We start from the raw sequence: 25,773 nt of genomic DNA on the forward strand, positions 1-25,773 counted from the left end.
ATGGATGCCTGGGTAGCTCAGTTGGTTAAGTGATTAAGCATCAGCCTTCGGCTCAGGTCATGATCCCAAGGTCCTAGAATCAAGTCCTGCATCAAGTTCTCCCTCTACTGCTCCCTCTGTTTGTACTCTCCCTGTCAAATAAAAATAAAATAAAATAAAATCTTAAAAAAAAATCCCCAGAAGCAGACTATGAAGCCTGAATTTAAATGCAAGTAGTGGAAGGTGATTCCAGGAGTTATGAAGTGAAGACACAGAAGGGGAAAACCAATGAACGGTGAGTCATTGAGTGTGATGGCTAATTTTTATGTTTTATCTTGGTGAGGCTATGGCATCTGGTTATTTGGTCAAAAACTAGTCTAGATATTACAGTGAAAGTATTTATTTACTTTTTAAAGATGTGCTTAACATTTAAATCAGTAGATTTTGAGCAAAGCAGATTATCCTTCATAATGTGGGTAGGCTGCATCCCATCAGTTGAAGGCTTTAAGTGGAAGGATTAATGTCATCCCCAGAGGAGAGACTCTGTGTACACATACACATTCCCTTACTGGTTATCTCTCTGGTGAACCCTAACACACACAGCAGGTCACCAGTCAAGCAACTGGAACCGAATTCTACCAGGTAAGCAACCACTCTGGGAGACTATGTTAAGCATGTACTTTGGAGCTGTCCCATCTGAGGGGCCAAGAGCTGGGGTATTTATGAACTGCCTCCCTTCAAAACATTGTTTAATACCTACTTCTATGAATATTAATTTCCTGGCACTTCTGACTTCCCATGTCCTGGGCTGAGCAGGCTCCAGAGGGTAGTGACAGAATTTCTCAATCTTGGTACCATTAATTCTGGGGTCCAGATAATTCTCTGATGTTGGTGACATCCCTGTGTGTCCTGGATGTTCAGCATCATCCCTGGACTCTACCCACTAGATGCCAGTAGCAGCCACTTCTGCCAGTTAGGACCAAACACATTGCTTGAGACGTTGCCAAATGTCCCCAAAATATGGGCAAAATTGCTCTTGCCAGAGAACTACCACCTTAGACAAAGAAAAGCAATGTTGGAAGACAGAAATAATAGGTGTATGAAGGGAAAAGGTTGGGGCACCAACTGTACCCACTGCTCCTAGGAAAGGACCTTCTCCACTCAGGTGAAGCACAGGGAAGTTTTAGTTAAAATGTGCCTTATCCAAGGTGTTATTTGGTGTTTGGACCCTATTTTCTTTTTTAGAAATAAGAGATCCCATCTGTCATTAAAGGATGTTAGTCTTCAGTGAGAAATCTCGGGGGTAGAATGCTTTCCCCATGCCTTTGAACTCATATACTAGAGGGGAGTAAGGGCCATACACATCACCTAGCAGGTATAGGTAAAAGGGAAAATATGACTCCCTGTGCTAAGCAGCTTTTCAGTATGGACTATATGGTAAACACATGCAATGTTCTCATCAAATAAGTGGAAATATAATTGAGACTAGCCAAAATTTGCAGGAGCATGTGTGTGAAAGCCAATTTGGTCATTCCTCGAAAGGATTCCGGCAGAAAACATTCTACTCTAGTTATGAAGACTGGATTGAGGGAACTCAGAGGAGAATAGGGAGGGCAGGCAAAGCAGGGATGGGAGGAGTCAAGTGAGGGGTTTATAGGACACTAGGTGTACATTCCAGCAATCACTCCCTGGGAGGGATCAAGAAGGACCTTTGACTAGCTCTGGAACAACTAAGGTGACATATGGTAAATATACCACATCATAACACATTCACCTCTTTGCCCAGGACTGAAGGCACTAATCAATCACTGCACTCCTGTGTGATATCCTGATGACAACATGGTGCTGAGTACACAGAAGGTGCTTGAAAAGATTTTTGACTGGACTTCAGGCTCCTTATTAACACAGTACCCTAGGAAGTCTCTACAGCTCTACTGGGATGTACATGAAATGACATGGACATGTCTCCATGCCCCATCCACCCCAAGGATCTAGATCTACTCTAATATGGTAGCTACTGGCAACATGAAATAAATAAAAAAATAAAACTAAAATAAAAATTTGGGTCCTCAATCACATTAATCACATTTTAAGTATCTAATAGGCATCACATTGAAAGCATAGATACACAACACTTCCACCACTGCAGAAAGTTCTATTGGGTGGTATCTTTCCAAATAAGCCCATTGTTCCTATGTAGTACATTCATTAATTCATTTAGTCCACAAATTAATCCTTGAGCTACTATTATGTGCTAGGCATCATTTCAGGTTCCACAGGAAGGTCCAGCGATAATAAAAATGGATGGTATTTGTGCCCTCATGGGGTTTATATTCTAGAGAAGGAGACATATAATAACCAAGAAAACCAGTAAGTGTATAGTATGCAGTCCAGTATTAATAAAGATATGAAGGGAAATAGAGGAAAAGATTTAAGATGAATGAGTAGAAATCTGGCTGACTCGAGGGAATAGGAGAGGGTTCATCTGGGCAGAGGGCACACACAGGATTCTAGGCAAATACAGGCTTCATAAACAGCATAGGGACTCTTCTGGTATGAACGATGGCCAGAAAAGAAGCCAGAGGGATGATCATGTAGGTCATTGCAAGGGCACTGGTAGTCACTCTGATTAAAGTGGGAACCACTACAGTTTGCTGAGAAGAGAGGAGAGATATGAGCTTGATGTTGATCTCTGGGTGCTAGAGGAGAAGAGACCTTTGGGGCAAAGGTAGAAACAGGGATGCCAGTTAGCTTGTTGTGGTCAATGTGAGTTGAGATTAGAGAGGGTCCTCTAGTTGGGATAAGAAATGCTGGGGCCTATGGTAGGATCTGAAGATAGAGCTGGCACGATTTTGGGTTGATTGGATTAAAATGTGAAAGGAAAGAATCAAAGATGACTCCCAGGATTTTGGCCTGAGCAACAGGCCATTTAATGGTCTGAGGAGTAGCAGGGCAGGGGTAGGCTCATGAAGTGTGGCAATCAGCCTCCATCCAAGATGGGGTCTGAGGATCCTTGTGTCGTCTCCTCCTACGCCATATTAGGCTCCTCTGTGGGATCAAAAGAATACAGTGGAAGTGACAGCCAGTGCCTTCTGGGACCAAGAAAGATATCGTGGCTCCACTGCCTTCTCTCTTGGATCGCTTGCTCTGAGTCTCTCCTGCTGTCACGTCATGAGAACACTCAAGAATCTTACAGAGAGGCTGAAGGGCAAAACCTCCTGCCAAGAGTCAGAAACTGAGGCCTTCCTCCAACAGCCATGTGAGCCATCCTAGAAGTGATCGTCTGGCCCCAGTCAAGCGTTCAGAGGACTAGCTCCAGCAGGCATCTTGACTGCCACCTCTTGAGAGTCTCAAGGCCAGAATCATGCAGCTAGTTTAGTCACAGAAATCTGACCCAAAGAAACTATGTGAATGTTTATTATTGTTTTAAGTCATTAAGTTTTGTGATAATTTGTTTCAGAGCAAGAGGTAACTATCGCATGGTAAAGCCAAGAATTCTGGCTTGGCTGTGTTCAGACTGGGAGAACTATCAAGCATTCATGCAGAGATGTTGCTGAGGGGACTTAGACATGCTTTGAGTCCAGGAAAGAACTGAAACTAATGCCATGCACCTGGGAGCCATTGGTGAGAATCATACCGTTAGTATGATAGTTGGTATTAAAAGCCAAAATGTTGCACGTGTGAGAGAAGGTTCAAGGACCCCAACATTCAGAGAACAGAAAAAGCAGAAGGATGTTGCATAAAGGAGCAGAGAACTGGCCAGTGATACAGGAAAGAAACGAAGGGGCTACGGGGTCCTGAAACCAAGGGAGGAATATATTCAAGAAGAAGGAGTAATGAAGCCATTTGGATGCCAGAGAGAAGTGAAGTAGGATGGGATATATCAGTCATTGGACCTGGCAATATGGCGGCCGGCGAGAAGAAGGCAGGTGTCTCAAGCTCCTGCTCCAACACACAGCATGAACAAATGTCTATTCCATGATCTGACAGCAAGAGCTATACACAGTGGGCTCCTTAACATTGTTGCCATGGCACTGTTCTCACTTCTGTCCCATTTACTGGCTCCCAAGTGACAGTTGCAGCCCTTCCCAGTCTGGAGAACACCATCATCTACTCAGGTGAGCTCACCAGTCAGACAGCCTTGCGCCAACGAGCAGCAACCAGCAGGAACCAGGCTACTGCAAAGCCAGCGCCTTGTCCTGATTGTTCAACAGAGAACACGTGCTTTTGAGGGACATACATAGGGTTCAGTTCTGACTCTGACAGCTTTGTCAAATCACTGAGCTGCTCTGAGCCTCAGTTTCCTTATCTGTAAAATGAGAATCATAAATATCTCCCTCATAGGGCTTTAAGGAGGCTAAACTGTGGCAACCCAGAGTGACCTGGTGTCTGAGAAAACAGGCTCTTGGTTCAAAAACCTTGCTGGCCATTTATCAGTTGCATGACATCAAGCAAGTTATTTCAACTCCTGTGCTTCAGTTTTCTCACCTGTAAAATGGGAGTCATCACAATAATAATGACTTCTTTAGTCACTTTGAGCTCTAAAGGACAGAACACACATCAAAAGATTTGCATAATGACTGGCCAATACATTCAAGGCTCTGGTATCATTATAGAAAGTCCTTAGCAGAGTGGGGATGTCAGAGAAAATAAAGAGTAAAATATTATTTTCAAACTCAACCAGCCAGCGTTTATTGAAGATAACGTACCAGTAGCATATGTATTCCTAAACATAGTCCTTAAAACAATCAGAAAAGGTGCTTTGAAATATAATATATTGAAGACGCATTATAATTAAGATGCTGTATTTGGAATGACACTGAAGTTTTGCTAAGCCCTTGGATCTGGGCTACACACAGGAAAAATGGGGGTGTTTATGTGGGTGGAGAGGGGGAAGAAGATGTCAGTGTAAATTAAACAACTGGGTTCTTCCCTTAAATTAACTTTGAGATTAGCCAGGCCCAGGCTAATTACAAGGCCAGCATGTGGGGCAAGTGGGGGCCATGACTTTTATTTCTGAAAGTATGTCCTGGGAGCTATCACACGCCAGCATCTCCCAGTGTCTTCCGTGGAGGATGGGCGCCTGTACGTTAAGCGAAATTGAATTCATTCCCCACAAGCATGTATAACTGATCTCCGAAGATATATTAAAAATAAGGAAGCTGTATCCAGGAGGATTTGCAGACATCACTCCACACTGCCTCGGGCCACTTTTCTTCTTTACCGACTGTCAGTAGCATTATCAGCGTCTGCTCTTGGCAGCCAGTGTGTGGCATAAAGAAGAGGAGCCTCGCCTGCATGAACGGGACCATTTCCAGTCAGGGAGGAAAGGCTGAGTTGTTCACTGGGAGCTAAAGGTCTTGGAAAGTAGGTCTTTGCAACTAAACCTTGCTCCTGTTTTTCATGGCTGCCAGTAAGAGGCACAGACTCAAAGAAATAATGATGGATGAGGAAGAACCACTCTCATGAGGGGTCATTTTTGCAACCAAGCTTGAGGTGTACCTATGGAAGGAGAATTGACTGCCTCCCCATTGAGAGAACATGGGGTCCTCCCTCCGGGCTTTCATCTGCTCAAGAAGAAGATGGCAGACAGATAGTTGACTTTGGGAAGACGAAGGGGATGAGTGACCCTGTTCAGGCCCCCCAAGTTGCTGACTTACAGCCCTCAGTTGGGTCTTAGTGACCCAACTGTGGGTTCCCTGATGGGATTGCTAGCCTGCATATTTGTGGCACCCTCATTCTTTTTCTGAGAGCCAAGAAGGGGGAAATTTGTCCCATTTAATTGTTGATAAAATGGAGGTTCAGGGAGGTGAAATTGCTACCTACCAGCAATCCAAGGCGAATGGCCCCATAACCCTAAGAAGATTGTGCAACCTAGTTCTTCTGCTCTGGTCTGTCCTTCACTCTCAGGGAGGGTGTCTAGATGTCCCAGGTGCAAGGCACACTGGCATCGCAGGCCTGGCTTCTTGCCTGCTTTGGCATTTCTACCATTATCTGTCACCTCCTCAATCTATACTTTCAAGGCTGGGGCACTCACTCCTGGAGAAAATGCAGGAGCATTTCACTGGGAGCCCAAGGACGGCCCCTTTCATTTACCAACTGCTCTGTTAGGAGTCTACCCTTGTAGGAGTGATATATACGAGTGTTAATTCTATTTGCCACTCGTTGAGTGCTTTCCGCGTGCGTGGGAGACTGTTCTCAGCACTTTATATATGTGAATGCGTTTAAACCTCAAGTTAAACAATGAGACAGGCCTCATAATTGTCCCATTTTACAGATAAGGAGACGGAAGCAGAGAGAGTTTAAGCAGCTCATGCAAAGGTCCCAAAGCTAGTAAGAGGCAGAGTTGGGATTAAATCCAGATAATGTCATTTCAGAACTTGGGCCTTTGGTATGTTCTCAGACTTATCCTTCAATGATACGAAGGTAGACATGGTCAGGACAGAGGTGGGCATGGTGTGGAAAGAAAACTACAGAGCAAAAGTCTGGTTAGGGGGTTTCCCTGGGGGCTCAGCTGTCTTCTGGGAGCAGCTGGGAGCAAGATACAAGAAATGCAAGGGCCAGAAAATGATGAATGATAATGCCTGGCTGGGGGAGCAGCGTGGTGAAGGAAAATTAAGTTGTTTTGTTTGAACAATCTTGCTTTAGAGGAATCAGTTCCAAATACACAACAAAGAAATAACCATCACGGCAAAATGAGCTGATCATCTATGCTTTCATTTTCACGTTGGCCAGACCAGAACTTTGTGTTCAGATATAATAATGCCCTTTCTTCCGCTAAGAAGCAAGCAAGCCCAAGCTTTCTTCCATAACAAGGCCTCCTGGCCCTCTTACGTGGCTCTTAAACAGTTCTAATTATTTCATTGTCCTACTCTAAATCATCATGATATCCTATATTTGGAAGTAGATGAAAAAATCTGATGTATCCATATATGCTGTTTTGCAGACACGCACCAGAGTTCATGCATGTAAACACAGGAGTAAAACCCGACCTGTGTGATCGTTTTTACAACCTGACTTTCAAATATATTCTAAAAAAAAAGAAAAAGAAAAAAAAAGGAAGAGAGATTAACATTTGGAATATAGTTTCTTGAGATGGAGGTAGGGTTTAATCGTTGAGTGAAACCATAATATAGTGAAGTTGGGCCAGCGAGAGGTACAGATATTTAATGAGCAAATCCAATGGACCTCCCACCACCCGCACCATTTCCAAAATATCGATGGACAGACATGGTTCACTTTTGAGGACTTGATCGCAAGGGCATGGGATGGGGACTGGGAGCAGGGGTAGGGAAGTCACTATGCAGGAGGGAAGACAATAAACACGAGAAAGGCGTTCTTCCCACCCCACCCAAGAGAATAGCGCGGGGGTTTTGTGAAAGAATAACTTCGTGGAAATGGGACCAGGGCCTTTCAGGGGATTTCCATATGGCGAGATGTAAGCGGAGAAGACCAGGTCCTCTTGCAGTTTACCCCCATCCTGCCGAAGGACATAGTGGCAGTGCTCAAGGACCACTAATAGTCACCGAAAATCAAATACAGTCTGAAAAGGACTTCTCTCTACAGGAATCTTTAAACGTACGAAAAGAACATCTACGCAGTCTTGGTTTCCCTTCCTCCTTGAAACGGTTAATCACATACATTGGTGGTTTAGTTTCCATTTTTGTTGCCTTTTAGCATACCATACCAAGGCGTTCTTTAAGAATGTGCTTTTTCAAGTCAAGTCAAACCCCATCAAAAAATAACGGCACAAAACAAACAAAAGGCTCTATGATCTGGGAATAAATAATCCGGGGCTAACGACTCAGCTGGACTACCCTTCCACAATGGGCACCAAGTCCCTGAGGATGGGGTCAGACACAGGCTTGCGATGTATCAAAATTATAAATAATTATAGCAATGAATTCATTTAATCAATCAATTTCACTAGTGGTGCGCAGGGGTGGACGGGGCATAAAACTCCACATAGCTATCAATTGCTCCGATTACAGCTGGCTGTCAGCCAGAATTCCCCTGATCCATGTTCGTTAAATGCACATTAATCTGAATTTGGCAGTGTAATCAAGGACCTAACTGAACTGTGAAATTGAATTCTGCAGTAGAACATCATTTGACCATTTTATGCCAAGGCTGGGGGAAAAAAAAAGGTTTGGTTGGGGGTAGGGCGAGAGAAAGAAAAGGAAAAAAGGAAAAAAAAAAGATCCTGCCGCAACATCTATTTGTCACAGTGGCCTTCTGTACTGGTGACAGGGAGGCTGTGGGGAGATCATGCTGGGCTGGCGGGGGTGGGGTGGTGGTGGGGGAGGGGCCCGGTGAGCCTGTGTCCCCGCGGGAAGGATCGGGGCTGCAGGATGCTCTGCGAAAGATGGCGAGTCTCTCTTTCCACTGCCCACAGAGCTACAAGGGATGGGAGGTGGCTGTTGGCAGCTGCTTGAGCGGGGTGCTCCAATCCACCTTTTCTGAGTACAATAAAGCAGAGACTGCTCAGCTCAAAGAGGAAAAAACCAGACTGCGTGTTGTTCACTGTACATAAATCAAACGTGGGATTAAAGTGAATCACAGGCCCCTATTATCTGAACAGCTAAAGGACATCTTAAATTGTCCTTACTTGACTCAAAGGGAAATATATGAGGACCAGCCTTGGCTTTGGGAGAGGAAAAGGACTGCCTATAAGAATTCCAGAGAGAATCTGTAACTAGCTTTCTGTGCAGGGACGTTTTAGAGGCTGGCAATTAGGGGAAAGGGATTCATTCAGTCTTGTGTCTTGAATATGTATTTACTCTCCTGTGACCCTCTGGCTGTGTCTTGCTGTGCAAATTCTCCCTGCTGTGAGCAGGACTGCCACTGATGGGGGCTGTTCCCCGCCTGCCCTCAGGTGGGGGCACATTGCCGCATCCTCTTGGAACAGTGGCTGCTACTCCTGCTGGAGGCGAGGCTTCAATGCGTGCCCGTCCACAGTCAGTCTCCTGCGAATTACTTATTTTCATATACTCAATGGAGTGGCCCTGTTTCACCGATGACAAAGGGACACAACGCACGCTATGAGCTGCCATTCGATTTTGGCCAAGAAAGGCAAGCAGCACGCGCTGTCACTGTCAGAGAACAGTGGTCATGAGCCAGACCTCTGGGGACCTAAAGAATCAGGTGTCTGCTTAAGGTTCTAATGCAGGGGACTTGAAAGTGCTTAAGTTCTGGATAGTCAGATGCTGGCTGGATTTCCAGCCATTCACCATGTTTAGTGTTTGGCAAGGAACTCTCCCAAACCGTGACGCTGGATTCCTAGTTAGGCATGTAGGAACTTACACCTTGTGATGTGAATGAAGTTGGAAGAGTTGTGCTTTTCTTTGCCTTACAGAATATACGGCAAAAGGACTCTGAGAGAGTCTGGACATGTGGCTTATGACCTGCACATGTAGGCAAAGCCTAGTTAAAGAAATGAATGGGGGGGTTGCCTGGATGGCTCAGTGGGCTAAAGCCTCTGCCTTCAGCTCAGGTCATGGTCTCAGGATCCTGGGATCAAGCCCCACATGGGGCTCTCTGTTCAGCAGGGAGCCTGCTTCCTCCTCTCTCTCCACTTGCCTCTCTGCCTACTTGTGATCTCCATAAATAAATAAATAAAATAATTAAATAAATAATTAAATAAATAAAATGTTTTAAAAAATGAAGAGGTCTGCACTTAGTCAGCAGGCTCAAGCGTACAGGTCTCTTCCTCCACCTCTGGACTGGTATGTTCAATTAACAACCCCCCCTCCCACCCACTTGCTTTTCCAAACTCAAAGAATGCATCTTCTGTTCAAGAGCAGACGACTCAGACCTGAGATCTGCCCCCGCCTGCAGCAGCGTGGGTGGGGAGGGGTGGTGTCTGTACCCCTGGGGACCAGCTGCCTGCTGCGGAATATGGTTCAAATACATCAGGGCCTCTAAGACAGCCAGGACAGATATTGCCAGGTCAGATTAATTTCATTTTAATTTGGTAATGGAAAACTCACTCACAGTGACTAAAGCACAATTTACTTTGAGGCATGAGAATATTCACGGGAAGATTTGTCTATTCATATGCAAAGGCCCCGTGAAGCCTGATAGAGGGACAAGTCTTCGAGATGTTCTGAATCACCTTGTTGGATGTTTTCAGGTTTTATGAACCTTAAGGAATATCCTATAAGAGCCTATATGTAAAGAAAAAAGTAGAAATAATACCCATGGTTCTGTTAAGTGATTAGCACTTCTCTCTCCCTCCCCCTCTCTCTCTCTTTCTCTCCGCCCCCCGACCCCCGACCTCTGATTTTGCTGCAGCCCGTAAGATTTCACAAGTATTGCCATCTTGTGACCCATCGGGCCCTAAGAGGATCTCAGCAAGTGTTCAGCTGGGATAAGGAACTGCAGTTTTGTCCCTGGACCTTGGCTGAATCTGGGTGTGCAAGTGCCACAGAGAACAGTGAGTCCATCGATTACTGGGGCAGGAAGGCTGAGCACACCACCTCAGCTGCTTTTTCCTTCCAGGGAAAGCAGAGTGACAGCTAAGCAGTGAAAAGAACCATTGCACTGGTGACCCCAGAAAAGATCTGGGGAATCGTGCCAGTTTTTCTTACACCCTCTATCTATGCTCAGATCCCTTTAATATGTCCTCTGTTTGGGCTGTGCTGGGATGCAGCACTGGTCACTTGGCTGCCCGGGACACAGGGATGGTAGGCGTAACATGGAGGGGTTGGTTGGCAAGAACCTTCATCGTAATGACAGATGTAGAGTTATGGATGGTACTTCCTGCTTGAATGCTGCTGGATACTCTGCCCTCTCTTAACATCCGGGAAGTGTGAGAACTTCATGCCCATTCTAGCGGGTAGAGCAAGCGGTAGGGTGGTGGGATTGGGGCCCTCAGGCTAGCTCACTGAGGCATGGCGGGGCCTTGAGGAAGTCACACAGCTACTCTGGCCTTCTAGGACCCGCATCTCTGAGGTGAGGACGGCAGAACTTATTAGTCTATACAGAATGGCTGTGAGGTCAAAGTTACCTGGAACTTGTTCTCAACATATGTTGAGAATATGTAAAAGGTTCCATGGCTGGTGTTAGCAGATATGGGGACATGTTTTCCAACCAGAAATGCGTCGGGGAAGTGGGGCTAACACTGAGCTAACACTCCTTTACATTGACTCCTCTTTTCTCATCTGTAGAAGAAGGTCAAAGCAGTCACGGAAACACTGCACAGAGGAGGGAACGGAGGCACACACAAGATCCTACAGCCAGTAAGTGTGTGAATCCAGGGAACTGGATTCTAGAACTTGTGCTCGTAATGTCTTCTGTAACGGGTGAGAACATCTGGTTGTCATTCAGAAAACGGAATAAGACCAGCAGTCAAGGTAGAGTGAATGCGTATGAGTGTCTCAGGGAACTTCACTCTTAATGCCTCCTTTCTGGCCTGTGGTCCTGGGTGAGGCTAAGGAGCTTCTCAGAGGATTCCCCCTCACTGAGAACAGAGAGAATCAAGCACATTCCCTGTGTGCCCCAAATCTGTCTGTGACTCATCACCCATTCCTCACCAGTGAGATGAGGGCTGCCTGTGGTGTGTACATCTGGGTCCCAAGGCCTCATACCCATCTTTCTGGTCCTCAGTTTTCTTCTGGGGAAAAAGAATATTCTGGAATATACAGACTGTGCGGTCAGATGGACCTAATTTTGGGTCCTGACTCAGCTGTCTGCCTGTAAAGAGCTAGCCTCTGAGTCTCAGCTTTCTAACTGTAAAAAGGAGATGATCTTCAAGTCTTCCAGCATTGCCGTGAGGGCTAAATCCTTAGCTCGGTGCCTGGAGCACAGTAACCCTCAGCTTCATGCCACAGCTGTCTCCTGTCCACACGCTAGACCTACAGATTCAGGTGTCGACAGTGTGCATTCATAAATAGACTACTGTAAATTATTAACTTATTTAGCCCACACACAACGTGATTATTCCCATTCTATAGACAGAGGAGTGGAGTTTAAGCCATTTACTCACCCAGGTTTAAGCTGGGGGTAGTTTATCTCTAGGACCTACACCCTTGAATGCCCAAACGTACTTGCAAAATGGTTAGCTATGGAACCGTGATTTCTCAGCTGGGGCCAGCTTTGCTCCCTGCTGCCCCATAGGTCATTTGACAGTGTCTGGAAATAACCTGGATGTCACAGGAAGGGATGCTACTGGCATGCAAGGACAGAAGCCAGGGGCGCTGCTTACCCTCCTCCAGTGCACAGGGCAGCCGCCTACAAGACAGAACCATCAGGCCCAGCATGTCCACAGTATGGAGGCTGAGAAATCCCGCTGTTGAGTGGGACAGGACCACACTCCCCAAGGGAGCTTCATGGCTGCAGGTATTTAAAGGAGTTTGCAAGGTGAGGTGAATGCAAAGGCTATTCCTGGGCCACTGGGGATGTGTCTAATGTCTGGCGTAGGGGTTGAGCCTGGAGAGATGGATGCCAGCTCAGCAATGAGCTCAGATGACTGACTGGGCTGTTTCTGAGCCCCTCCAATCCCCCAGATTCCTCAGAGGTGCAAAGCAGGCAAGAGTTCCTGACTTCCAGGACTACGAGGCTCAACAAGGCAACACGTGTGTCTGGCACGCAGTGAGTGCTTACTGAGCTGGCAGAACTGTGATTACGCGGGGGCAGGGGCCGGGGTGGGGGGGCTTCTCGGGGCTGAAGCCAGAGCAGAGGACAGATTGCTGGGTCAGCACCAACACATGCGAGCTGGCGGCTGCCGGCTCCCTGGAGAATAGTGGAATGAGCAAAATCAGATGCCCAGTGACACTGTCTCTAGCCAGTTTCCCTCCCTGTGAAGCAGACTTGTCTGCAGGGGACGGTGGAAAGCATCCTCTCTCCACATCAGGCTGTTTTTATAGTTGTGTGGTGTGGATGGACTTTGTTGGCCTTCATTTGTCGCCCGAGGTTTTATCTGCCCAGCCCTAGCCCCAGACATTCAGAAGTAGGGAGGCAGACGATACCTACAGGTTTATAACATCCTTCATTCCTGTCTTGTCAACGGGAAAATCAGGTAGGTCGACAGCACTGGAGGAGTTTTTCCTATGGGTTAATGGTATTTTCTTCTCCATTAGGCCAAAATAGAAAACTGGTGTCTGTCAGTCTCTTTCTCACTTATGCATACCCATCCCTCCTCATTTTTGCTCTGTCTGGAGACCCACACAAACTACATGCTTTCATGGATTATCTGAGATATGAACATAACCCACCAGCCTCTAGGACTTTCCATGAGGCACAAATTATCTGAGTCATGATCTCTATATCTTCCCTCAACAGAAAATCCAAATGTGATTGGTAGATTTTTAAGAGTACAGCTCTAAAGTCACAGGCACCTAAGTCTTTTTAGAGAGATGTTATATTTTTAATCAAGTAAACATTTTAATTACTAACATGTCTCTCACCTCCTACCCTCCCACTAATTCTGCTTGTGATTTTCTCATGGGTCTCCTGTGAAATGGAACAGCAGCTTACATCTTTGGAGCCCTTGATTATGAGGGCTGAAAAACCCTTGGTAGAAGTACCCAAGGGCTAGTATATTATTTTTTTTCTGAGCCACAACAGTTTCTGCATTGTTTCTGCTTTACGTATTTCTTTTCTGAGCCATAATAGTTTTCTGCATTGTTTCTGGGATTAACAAAACTAGATTTCAGAGCAGATCTGCTTTGCCTTATATTTGGAAGTCTGTAGGAAGAGGGATCTAGCAAGGAATGAATCAAATTATCCCTTCCCTCCAACCTCTTCCTATTCCTTTACTTAGCGTAGAGTTCTGGTGGTCACTGGGGGCTCTCATGGGTTTTACTGGCAAATGCGATTGAGCCCCTTAAATAACATATGCCCACATAAAGGGAAAAATGCAGGACTAGGAGAAAGACCAGACCTGGATTTCATCCTTGTTTTGTAACCAAGTAACTACGAAAACTTAAGCATGCTACATGACTTCCCTGTCTTTATTTCTCCTTCTGTGAGATGTGTGGTCAGGGGTTGTGGGAGGGGTGGTGATGGTGGTCCTATTAAATCCCAAATGCCTTACGGATTAGGCTAATGGGGAAAATGAATGAAGTGGGCTGGGCAGGACCTGTCTCCTCTAATGGGGAGTCTTTTTCTCTAGTCAATTCCATTCCCAGTGCCAGGTGAAAATGCGGGCCCAGGGGTATCAGATCATTCCCTCCCCTCCACCTTTTTTAAAGAGAAGCCTAAAAGCCAGAAGTTGAAGATTTTAAGTGAAATATCTTCATTTATCAGAAGTTGGGAATGACTATTTGGTGGATAAAATAGATCAATGGACCAAATATGGCCCCAGGGCTGAAATGTTACTTCCTCTGAACAGAACTTCCTCTATGATCTTGACCTAAACAGCTTCCTACCATGAGTGCTCAAATATGTCACACACACAAAAAAGTCATATTTGATCCTAATTAGCCATAGCAATCCTGATAAAGGAGAACAAAGCTTCCTGATTTCAAACTATATTACAGAGCTATAGAGATCAAAATAGGATGGTACTGGCAAAAAAGCAGACTCATAGATCAAGAGAACACATTAGAGACCAGAAATAAACCTACAAATACATAGTCAATATTTGGCAAAGGAACTGAGAAGATACAAATGCAGAAAGGAACTGAGAAGATACAAATGCAGAAGATTTTGGCCTCCTATCATAGTCATCCAGGCTGGGTCCCCACTTTGATTTTAATGAATAAACGTGCCTTGCCTTATATCCTCTGCCCTTGGGGCTTGCTGATGGAAATCAGGTAGGCTTTCAAAATGGATTCTCACTTAAAAGGCAAAAGGTACCTTAAAATGTACTGGCAAAAAAGCAGACTCATAGATCAAGAGAACACATTAGAGACCAGAAATAAACCTACATATACATAGTCAATATTTGGCAAAGGAACTGAGAAGATACAAATGCAGAAAGGATAGTCCTTCTAGTATATGGTGCTGTGAAAATTGGACAGCTACATGTAAAAGAAGGAAACTGGTCGCCTGTCTTACACACATACAAAAATTAACTCAAAATGCATTGAAGACTTGACTGTAAGACCTGAAACCATAAATTCTTAGAAGAAAAATAGGAGGTTAATTCCTTGGCATTGGTCTTGGCAATGATTTTTCATCTTTGACGCCAAAAGGCAACGATAGCAAAAGAAAACAAGTGGGACTACATCAAATAAAAAGCTTCTGTCCAGCGAAGGGCAAGATCAGCAAAATGAAAAGGCACGGACGGGATGGGAGAAAATATCTGCCAACCCATGTCTGAAAAGGGGTTAAAAATATATATAAGGAACTCATACAACTCAATAGCAAAAACAAGAAACAAAAAACAAACCAAATAACCCAATCAAAAAATGAACACATTTTTTAAAAACACATTTTTCTAGGGATGGTATACAAATGGTCAATGGTACATGGAAAAGTTCTAGACGTGACTCACCATCAGAGAAAAATCAAAACCACAAGGAGCTGTCACCTCCTACCTGTTCGAACGGTTAGTATATTAAAATTTAACTTTAAAATGAACTTTATTAAAAACTTACCATGTAATCCTGACTTTTTTTTTTCCTTTTCAACAGATTCTTGTAAACTTTGCCAGAAGGCAGGAACCACAGTATTTCTCCATCTAACAGCTTCCAATCATATGCTCCTTAACAGAGGACTTTGTATAATATGAGCACCCACTATTTAATAGTAGTGTATCAGGATAGCTTTCAAAAAAAGATTTTTTTTTTTTTTTTTTTTTTTTTTTTGCCTTTTAATCAGAAGCCCTGTAGGAGATCTCCAAAGACTTTGATTTTAATGAATAAATGTGCCTTGCCTTATATCCTCTGCCCTTGGGGTTGCTGATGGAAATCAGGTAGGCTTTCAAAATGGATTCTCACTTAAAAGGCAAACCATCACATTAGAATCTATGTGAGAAGGTCACGCTAGCACTGCATTTGTGGGGTGCCTGCCCATGGGAGGGAAGAAGAACTTTACCTTTGGAATGCACATTGTGGGCTCGGACAAGCGAGGGTAGGTGTAGGAGCTGTATGAGTGTCCTTGGGGGTGGGTTTTAAATGCACTTCCTCCAAAGGGCATCATGGGTTCCTGGAGCCCTGAGCCTGACCTGGACCTCTGCCGCATGGTGGGCTGAGGGCTGGTCTGATGCAGGTAGGATGATTTTGGCCTCCTATCATAGTCATCCAGGCTGGGTCCCCACTCGCTTTCACTGAACACCAGGCTCTCCTTGGAGCAACCACTGGTCCCCGCAGTTCTAGAAGGCGTGAACTGGAATGGGTAATCTAGGGGGGAACTGCTTGAGGCTCTCTGGTACTCCCACTTGAGGTCGCCGTATTCACTTGGTTTGCTCAGTGAGTCCAAGTGTGTGTGATAATCAAGGGGAAATCTGGCGAGATCGGATTTCCAAGGCTTCATCTCAGGATAGTGGGCCTCCCCGTGTTTGGTCTTGGTAACATGCCCGTTTTGCTTGGCCATGTGGCTGCTCTTATAAAATGGATCCAGGTCGTCACCATATAGACTCTTTTCTCGATACTTCTCAGTCGTGTAGTCAGCAGTGGTATCAGATTCACTGGAATACTGTGAGAAGGTGATGAAGCCATTTTCTTCCCGATGGCCTTGAACGTGGCTGGAGGCTCCCTGGTCTGGGGTAGGTGGGCTTTCCTTCCTTAGGGAGTTGGAGCGAGTCACGGAGATGTTGTCAAAGTCCTCTAGCAGGCCGTTGATAGAGGTTTCCTTGCACGGTTTAGTTCCTCTAACGATTGTCTGGGAACAGTAAAGGGAATGCCATTTAAAGAAAACATTTCATGCTTTCAAACTGATGCTGGAATCCCGCCCCTACTCCATCTAATTTAAACCACAGAGGAAAAATGACCCCAGGGAATCCCCTACAAAGTGATAATAAACAAAAATTGTTGACTGATTTCAGTGGTGAAATAAGTCACATATTCTTAAATTGCAAATGATCTTAAGCTGCAAATTTTCTTTTACCTCACTCGATTGAGAGATCAATTAAACATCAAAAAGCCATTTAGAAGACTATATAAGATTATATAAGCAATTATTGTCTTATTTGCCAGTTTAGGGGAAACCTCCTCCCCACCCCATCCCATCCTTAAATAATAAACCCTAACCACCTAACAATAGGCTGATTATAATTTTAAGTGTATAACTTGTAAGAAAAATCACATTTATTATTTTTTACATTCATTATTCAGATTATTTGCAAAACCAGCAAACACTGTCACGTGAGTATTAATATACTCAGAAATGGGCACACTTTCTTTTTTTTTTTTTTTAAGCTTTTTATGGAAGACATGAAAATTGAAGTTACCAGATTTTAAGAAGGAGGAAGGCCCTTTCTGAACTGTAAGTAAGGAACAGCATGAAGATTCCTTGGGAGATTTCATTTGTGATCACATGTGATATTCTCATTAATCATCTAACTGTAATGCCTCCTAGAGCCACACTTCGGTATCATCATCGCTGACGTCCGGACGGCTTAGTAATTGACACAGTCATACTTGAAATCTTAGTGACAAACTGCAAGGCCCAAATGTTCCCTTTAACGAACCTAAATAACACCGGAATACCAGGAACAGCAAGAAATCACAAACCATTTACAAAGCCAGTCAGCTGTGCCTTCATGATGACAAGGTTTGCGGAAAAAGATGACGGGGGTGGATCAAAGAACAAAGAACAAAGTGTTGTGACTTCGGTCTTCCAGGATTTTAAGAGAAAAATACCTTTGAGCATGTAGCAAAGGAGTTCAAAATCATCTCAGTAGAAGAGAGGGTTTCAAACTAGAGGGAAAAGTCAAAGTTCTAAAGCTTATGCTTTATAAGATCCGTGTTTCTCAAAGTCTCCAGGATGAAAGCCAAGGTTTTGTTTTTTTCTATCTAATCAGTCCTGGACTAAGACTTTTGGTCTATAGTTCTCTTTTAAATAAACTTTTATTTTTTTATTTTTATTTTTTAAAAAAGACTTTATTTATGTATTTGACAGAGAGAGACACAGAGAGAGAGGGAATATAGCAGAGGGAGTGGGAGAGGGAGAAGCAGGCTTCCTGCGGAGCAGGGATCCGGATGTGGGACTCGATCCCAGGACTCTGGGATCATGACCTGAGTCACCCAGGTGCCCTTTAAATAAACTTTTAATTCTGGAATGGTTTTAGATTAACAGAGAGGTTGCAAAGAGAATATATAGAATATATTCATATATCCCTTACTGTACTTTTAACAGCTTACGCTGTTATTAACTAAACATAAGCTCCTTTCCTAGTGTTCCAGGGTCCCATCCAGGATATGATGTGTCATGTCTCCTTAGTCTTCTCTGGCCTGTGAGAGTTTCTCAGATGTTCCTTGTTTCTGATGACCTTGCCAGTTTCAAGGAAGAGTGGTCAGGGGCTCCACAGAATATCCCTCAACCAGGAATGTCTGATATTTTCCCCATGGTTATACTGAGTTTATTGGTTGGTGGGGGGAGCGGGGAGATCATGGAGTGATCATATCCACATCATATCCAACGTGCCTATGATCAACATGGCTTATCACTGATGATGGCGGCCTTGGTCATCTGGCCCAGGTAGTGTTCACCAGGTTTCCACATGTAGAGTTACAGTCCCCTCCCTTCCCTGCTTTCCAAACCATACCCTTGGAAGTAAGCCACTCTCCCTCCTTGAGTTGGGTATCTATATAACATATGTGAAATTCTTCTGCCCGGGAGACTTGCAAATTCTACTTATTTATTCAATTATTCAGTTGTGTCAGTAGGGATATAAATCATGGATATTTGCTTTATTCTTTGAATTATAACCCTAAACTATGTTTTGTTCTGTTGCTCTAATTGTTCCAGCTTTATTTATTAAGAGTTATTTCAGACTGGCTGCTCTGTCCCTTTCCCGAACCCCATCTTCTTATTTTTTGAGCCCTTCCTTACCTTTTGGCTCTACAAGATGCCCTGGGTTCATCTTGTCAGTTCCCTGCCCTTGCCCTAGAATCCACCATTTATCCAAGAGGCCTGGTTCCTTGAACTGGATAATGACACTAGAAACTAGTATCTGGCTGCTGGGTGTGCTCATTGCTACTGGGATGACACTGGTTTCAGGCCATCTCTGTGAACACAGCCAGGCAACCCATGGATATACTTCCCCAGTAGGCACAGAAATTTCTAAATATATCTGTCCATCTGTAACTATATTAAGCTAAACATGAATTCTTACTGTTGTCTCTGAATTTCGTCTAGGACCACATGGTTCATTCCATCTTTCTCTCTTTATTTGTTGGTGAAAAACCTGAATCTTCATCTGCCATTCTTTTGGATATCCAATCCCAGTGTATAGATGTAGCCATTTCAGAATTATGACCCCATACCACCATGGAAAACACTGTTGACTGCAAGAGTATAGTGTTTAGTATGGGCTTTGGGCTTAAAGCTTCCATTCAAAGAAAGCCTTGTTCTCCAAAGTTGCTCAGTTAGGGAACACCCTCTTCAATGACATTGTAACAGGTACATTCTTCTTCCACAGTTTGTATTCCATCCTGGGATCCTCTTGATCTCCTGGTTGGCTTAAAAAATTACTCTTTGTGCTGGAAAGTTCTGTGGGTATTGATAAATGGGAAGCATCATGTATCACCATTACAGAGTCTACAGATTAGTTCTACACCTGCCCCCTCAAATTCTCCTAAGCTTCCCCTGGTGAGACACCACCTCCTCCCCAAACCTTTGGTATACTGCTGATCTGTCTTCCACTGTTACAGTTCTGCCTTTCTCGAATATCATAGGAAGGGAATTCAACAGTCAGGAGCCTTTTGGTCTGGCTTCTTTAATTTACTATAATGCATTTAAGGTCAATCTAGGTTGTTCTGTGAATTAATAGTCAATTTTTCCCTATTCTTCTTTAAAATCACTGACTAGTATTCCATTATATGGAGTGTTGTGAGTGTTTGTGGGGGCGGCATATGATGGATTGTCCAAAGAGGTGGTTTTGTGTGAGCATCCCCGAGAGAGAAAAAGAACCAGGTATCATAGATTCAGCAGGACCTCTTCTCAGAGCAAGAACATCTACGCCCACCACAACAGATGAACTTGGGAGAAGCAATACCTTGCACAGGGAAGGGTGAGCATAGGAGAGAGGAAAGGAAGAAATGGACCTCTTTTGATGCCCTGAGTACAAATGCTAGAAACTCACCCTCAAAACGCTCATGTCTATCTGAGCAACTTCCAACTGCATCTCAGGTGTATCTTACCTGCTTATCATGTCTCTTTCTATTGGCTCAGGGTGTTCTTCAAACGCTCCTAGACCTAGGTACTGTTCCTTTCTATGGATTTAACAACTGGCCTCCTCTCTTCTTCAATAATGCTTTGTACAAATTTTTTTAAAAAGACTTATTTATTTTTTTGAGAGAGCGTGAGTGAGCAAGTGCATGAGGCAGGGGAGGGGCAAAGGGAAAGGGAGAGAGAGAACCCTAAGCTCCTGCTGAGTAAGAGTCCAACGCAGGGCTTGATCCCACGACCTCTACATCATGACCTCAGCCGAAATCAAGTCAGATGCTCACCTGACTGAGCTACCCAGGCGCCCCACGTTTTGTACACATTTTTAAGAAAGTGGTGTTAGTTTGTTCATATCCCAGTGGACCAACTAAAAGTCTTTTTAGCCAGCATTCTGGATAGAGATTGTACTCTTTTACATTCCTATTCTCTCTAACAATACCTGGCAGATTACTCAATGACATGTTCTCAGGGATTCACGGTCTTCCCCAAAAGTAGCTTCCCGGTATTTCTAATCCCAGGCATTCATACTGACTGATACGCCATGTGAATAATGACTATAAGGTATGCCAAGGCCTTTAAGTACCTTCTCAATTATTGGACCTGCTTGGATAATCCTTTAACCAAAATATTATTCACACTTTCTCTGAACTTGACAAATAATCATTAACTATATTGCAATTTTTCATGTTCAATGTAATCTTTGGGTCTATATCCCAGAAAAAAAATCATTTCTCTAAATTCTATCCATCTTAAACAATATTAATCTTTCTTGTCTGCTTCCATCCTTCCTATCTCTGAATACATGAAATATTCAGCTCTTGGACGACAGAATCACTTCGAGCATCTTAGTGCTGGACAAAATCTAGAGATCATCGAGGCCTCCTCCTCTCTTTCCTGAGTAACACTAAAACTCAGAGCTGACTTTGCCCACTGACATATAACAGACCTGGGATTCAAACCCAAATCCTCTTTTCCAGTCTAGTGTCCTCTCTCTCTCAAAGTACAGCTGACCCACAATGAATGTGGCATCACTTCGTTAGTCTAACTCTCTTTCTGAGATACTCTTCTGACTCTTTTGAGCTAAACAAAATAGCACCAGTTGGCAATGTAAACGCTTAGTGTGTGACATCACAATCCATCAAAAACAGGTCAATAAAATACATATTTTCTACTGTTCTCTCCATTCCCTAGAGATGAGTTGTTGAATTTATACTATATGGGCAATTCTAGGTTCTGGTCTTAATTTCAGCCACATTTGCTTTGTGATTTAGTTTCATCCTTTTTTCATGACCTAGTCTCCAATTTATAAAAAGGACACTATCACTTGATAGCTAGTGATAGCCTTCCCAGTTACGGCCAGGAATTGTAGAGGTTGATGGAGGGAGGGAATATATAACAGTTTTGAAACATGCCAATCAATGCACATGTGTACTGCCTTCCAGAGGCCACAGATTTGTAAATCTGAAAGGAGTAAAGAACATTAAACACAACTCGTCAATGAAGGTTAGTTAAACTATGGAAATTATGGAGTAAAGAAAAGATCAGAGATGAACGAACTAAAATTCTTAAAAAGTTTTCAGGAAGAAAAAGTTACAAGCTAGGTCCAAGAGGAAATAATGGATACAGAAGGCCAAAAAAAAAAAAAAAAAAAAAAAAAAGAAAAAGAAAAAAAGAAAAGAAAGAGGTGATTACTAGCTCATCAATTACTTGATGATGGAGGAACAGAGATGATCAGAGTCTGTTAAGATGCCACCATTTTTAGGGCGATGTGGATAATTATGATAACAGAAGAAAATGGTCCCCACTCATACCAAATTAGCATTTCAATCACTTGTCCTGAGGAATTTGTATCCAGAGAACCTGTTAGTTCATCTTCAGCAAATTAACAAATGGCTATGATAGAACTGCACTATTAGTCTTAGAAATTCACTATCAAGATACAGATATTTAGAAGGAAAAAAACCCTCCCTGTGTGATTCCTTTGTGATTAGAACATTATTGAATACTTCCTTTGAGTCTACGGCCATACCACCCTGAACGCGCCCGATCTCGTCTGAATACTTCCTTTGAAACTGCTGAGTCCTTTAAATTCTCCTGTTTTCCTACTAAAACTCTTCCGATTTCATTAATAAGCTGAATGTGCAGGCTTGGAACTCAGTCACTTTTTTCTGGGGAATACTGTGAGAAAGGAATTTAGATTTCTATCTATCATCTATCAATATATCCATCCAACCACCTATCCATCCACCCACACGTCCATATAGTAACTGGTAAAGCTGTAACAGAGATTTAGAATGTGCCTATATCCATACTATCTGTAAGTATTTTTTAAATGACTAAGTGATAACATCCTGAAGTTCTGTTTGGAAGAGTCCCTTTTTTCTCTCATTAATTGTGCTTTAAGTACCTTACATTTAGAAAATGGAAAACCCAAGTAAGTTCATTTAGATTCTTCTGGGAGATGAGAGGGTCACTGTTTCAATACACAAATTAATCTGTGACCTCAGAGTTGGGGGGGTCTGCTGTTTCCATGCACTTATCATGCATACCTAGAGATGTATGTTCCGTTTACACACAAAATCATAGCAGTAAACTCAATAAACAGAATTCTATATATTTGTAAATGTGGAGGGAGAAAAATTAATATTGCTATGAGCTAAATGCTACTGAGAAGAAAAAAGACTCTCACTGAAAAAGAAACACTTTTAAAAAAACAATGTAGTACTTTTTATTCTTGTTTCGAATCAGGCTCACAGCTCTTACCAGCTATGTGACAGTGGGCAAGTTACCTAAGCTTTTAAAGCCATGGTTTCTAATTCATAAGATGGCAGGAATAAATCTTTTCCTCATCAGGTTGATGTGATTCAATAATATGGGTAAAACAGTTGGCATAATTTCTAGAATACACTAAGTATTAATAAATGGTAGATATTTCACTATTTTATAAGTTAAAATTTACTTTTAAATCAGATTGATAATAATTTAAAGCCTCAAATAACAGAATAAATAAATAGCTTTATACAATGGAATAATTGATGTTTTAGACCTTTAAAAACTATTATTTGTAACTTGGGATACAAAATACAAACTTCCTCAGTTTAAAGATATATCATTAACTACAACTGTTATATTTATCAAATAAGTATTCTTTATAGATCTAAAAAACATGGGATAGTTTCAAGTCATGGTTAGCACTCCATTGGTATCTTTCTTACAAAGGTAGTGTCTGAGTCATAAAAATTAACAAATTTAGACTTTCAACCATTTAAACTGAAAGATATATATAGAATAATAAAATTAATAGAAATACAATAAAGTATTGACAATGGTCATCTCTAGGTGGAAAGATTAAGGGTGCTATATATTTTAGACCTGTGCTCCTCAAGTCTTAATGTGCATACAAATCATGGGCAGATCCTGTTAAAGGGAGATTCTCATGCCTTAGGTCTGAGGAAGGTACTGGGATTCTGCATCTTGAATGAGCTCCCAGGCAGAGATAATGCTGGTGTTTTGCTCTTCCCACTGTGTACTTAATGGGGTTAGTATATTTTCCAGATTTTCCACAACTAGGGTAACTTTTTTTTTTAAAAGATTTTATTCATTTATTTGAAAGACAGAGATCACAAGTAGGCAGAGAGGCAGGTAGAGAGAGAGGGGGAAGCAGGCTCCCCGCTGAGCAGAGAGCCCAATGTGGGGCTCGATCCCAGGACCTTCAGATCATGACCTGAGCCGAGGGCAGATGCTTTAACCCACTGAGCCACCCAGGCACTCCTCACAACTAGGATACTTTTAAAATTAAAAAAAAAAAAATCAGACTGGCATATACTTTTCAGTTTAATAGGATTCAGGATTATATATATGTGTGTGTGTGTGTATATTAAATATATATATTTCATTAAGTATACAGTTAAATATATTTTGTATCTAGATAACATTATATATGCATACACACACATATACAGTATTACATATATATATATATATATTCTGTGTTAAAATTATTTGATGTTACAGTTGGCTGCTAGGAGCTACACTCTTCAACATTTTCCTGTTCCCTATAGGGGTGAAATATTTCTAATGGTTCACTAAAATGAATACTTTAATAGGTTTCACTATTTTGGCCCACCTGCCTCTATATAGCATCATGATCTTAGTATGAAACTATAAATCTTAGTTATTGATGAAAAAACCCCGAGTGCCATGGAAGTAAAGTTGTGGTTGTGGATATTGGAAAATTTCAGAAAGAAATTTTATCTATAATAAAAACAAAAAAAAAACCAAAATCAAAGACCAAAAAAAACCCCAAAGAAACACCCCAAGACACTGTAACAGGCCATATAAGGCATGGTCTTTTCTTGGATCCCCTTTTTAGCATTTGGAGAGGTTTACAGATGGTATAAGTGTATTACTCTTAAAGGTAGTACATCTTTTTCTCTCTTTCCATGAAAACTATTTTATCAGTGTTAACAAGCAGGGGCTTGTGAAAAATACATATCTATTAAAAATAAATTGTTGACCTGCCTAAAAGGAAGACAAAAAAAGAAGGGTCAAATAACCTTATTCGATCAGGAAGTCCAGTGCAACTAGAAGGTTTCACTTTAAGGAATCATAAACAGCCAAGCAATGATAATACAATCCAAACATGCAGAATTTTACAACATGGTTTAACCAGGCTTCAAAATGTAAGAACCACTATTTATGGCCGTCAGTGTCTGATGTTTATGAAAGCAAGATTGTGCAGTTTTGGAGATCAATAATGTAATAACTACGAGAGTATCGGTGAATTTCATGTTGCAGAACAGCCAGGCATTAAAAATCAAAGCAACCCAATCTATTTGAGCTTGACACCCCGGTTCTCATTGTCTTTCCATTGTGCCTGGACCAGCTCAGCGTCTGCTCTCTCCGTGACAGCGGCCATATTTCATGGCGCTCCTTCCCCAGGCTGCCGGCCAGTGATAAGCTATAATGGATCTGTCCGTAAGAACAGCTGTCTCCCGGTGTTCTGAGGAAGAGATGAAAAAGGGCCTTTGCTCTCACAGACTGTATTAACCTTGACAATAATGAAGTGTGTAATTAACAGCTTTGCCCTAATAAGACCTTGCATTTCTTTTAAAAAAACCAAACCAAAACAAAACAAAAAACAATGTCTTCCATCGTCTTCGAGAATGTGTTCCATTTTGTCCTTCTGGGTAAACGCTTCTCTGGAGGTCAGTAAGCTAAATATTCCCGTGACTCAAGAACAAACCAGGAGTCTCTCACAGAAAGTATCTACTTTTAACAATTTATCTGAATTCTCACACTGTTTGCAGAGAACCAGTTCCCTTGTTTCATTAGGGAATGTGGCTGGAAAGAGCTGTGTACATAACAGACAGATTTGACATACTTGAATCCTTATGGCAAGAAATGCTAATTCTCAGCTGTGTTTTTCTAACACCAGAAGACTATTTCTATTCTATTCTATTTTCTTTCATCTTTCTACATACATCTTTTTTGGTAACCACGGGGGTGGGGCTAATTGGG

The 25,773-nt window shown here is 42.7% G+C and overlaps 1 protein-coding gene across 3 annotated transcripts in view; it reads right to left on the reverse strand.

Moving 5' to 3' along the window:
* The window catches only part of PAK5 (p21 (RAC1) activated kinase 5), a 295,578-nt gene that overhangs the window by 25,437 nt on the left and 244,368 nt on the right, over positions 1–25,773 (reverse strand). For all 3 annotated transcript variants that reach the window (XM_059134013.1, XM_059134011.1, XM_059134012.1), the window contains one exon: positions 15,961–16,746. In XM_059134013.1, the coding sequence (XP_058989996.1) occupies positions 15,961–16,746 (786 nt within the window). The remainder of the gene's footprint in view (positions 1–15,960; positions 16,747–25,773) is intronic.

The sequence above is a fragment of the Mustela lutreola genome, chromosome 9 (assembly GCF_030435805.1).
Source record: "Mustela lutreola isolate mMusLut2 chromosome 9, mMusLut2.pri, whole genome shotgun sequence".
Lineage (NCBI taxonomy): Eukaryota > Metazoa > Chordata > Mammalia > Carnivora > Mustelidae > Mustela > Mustela lutreola.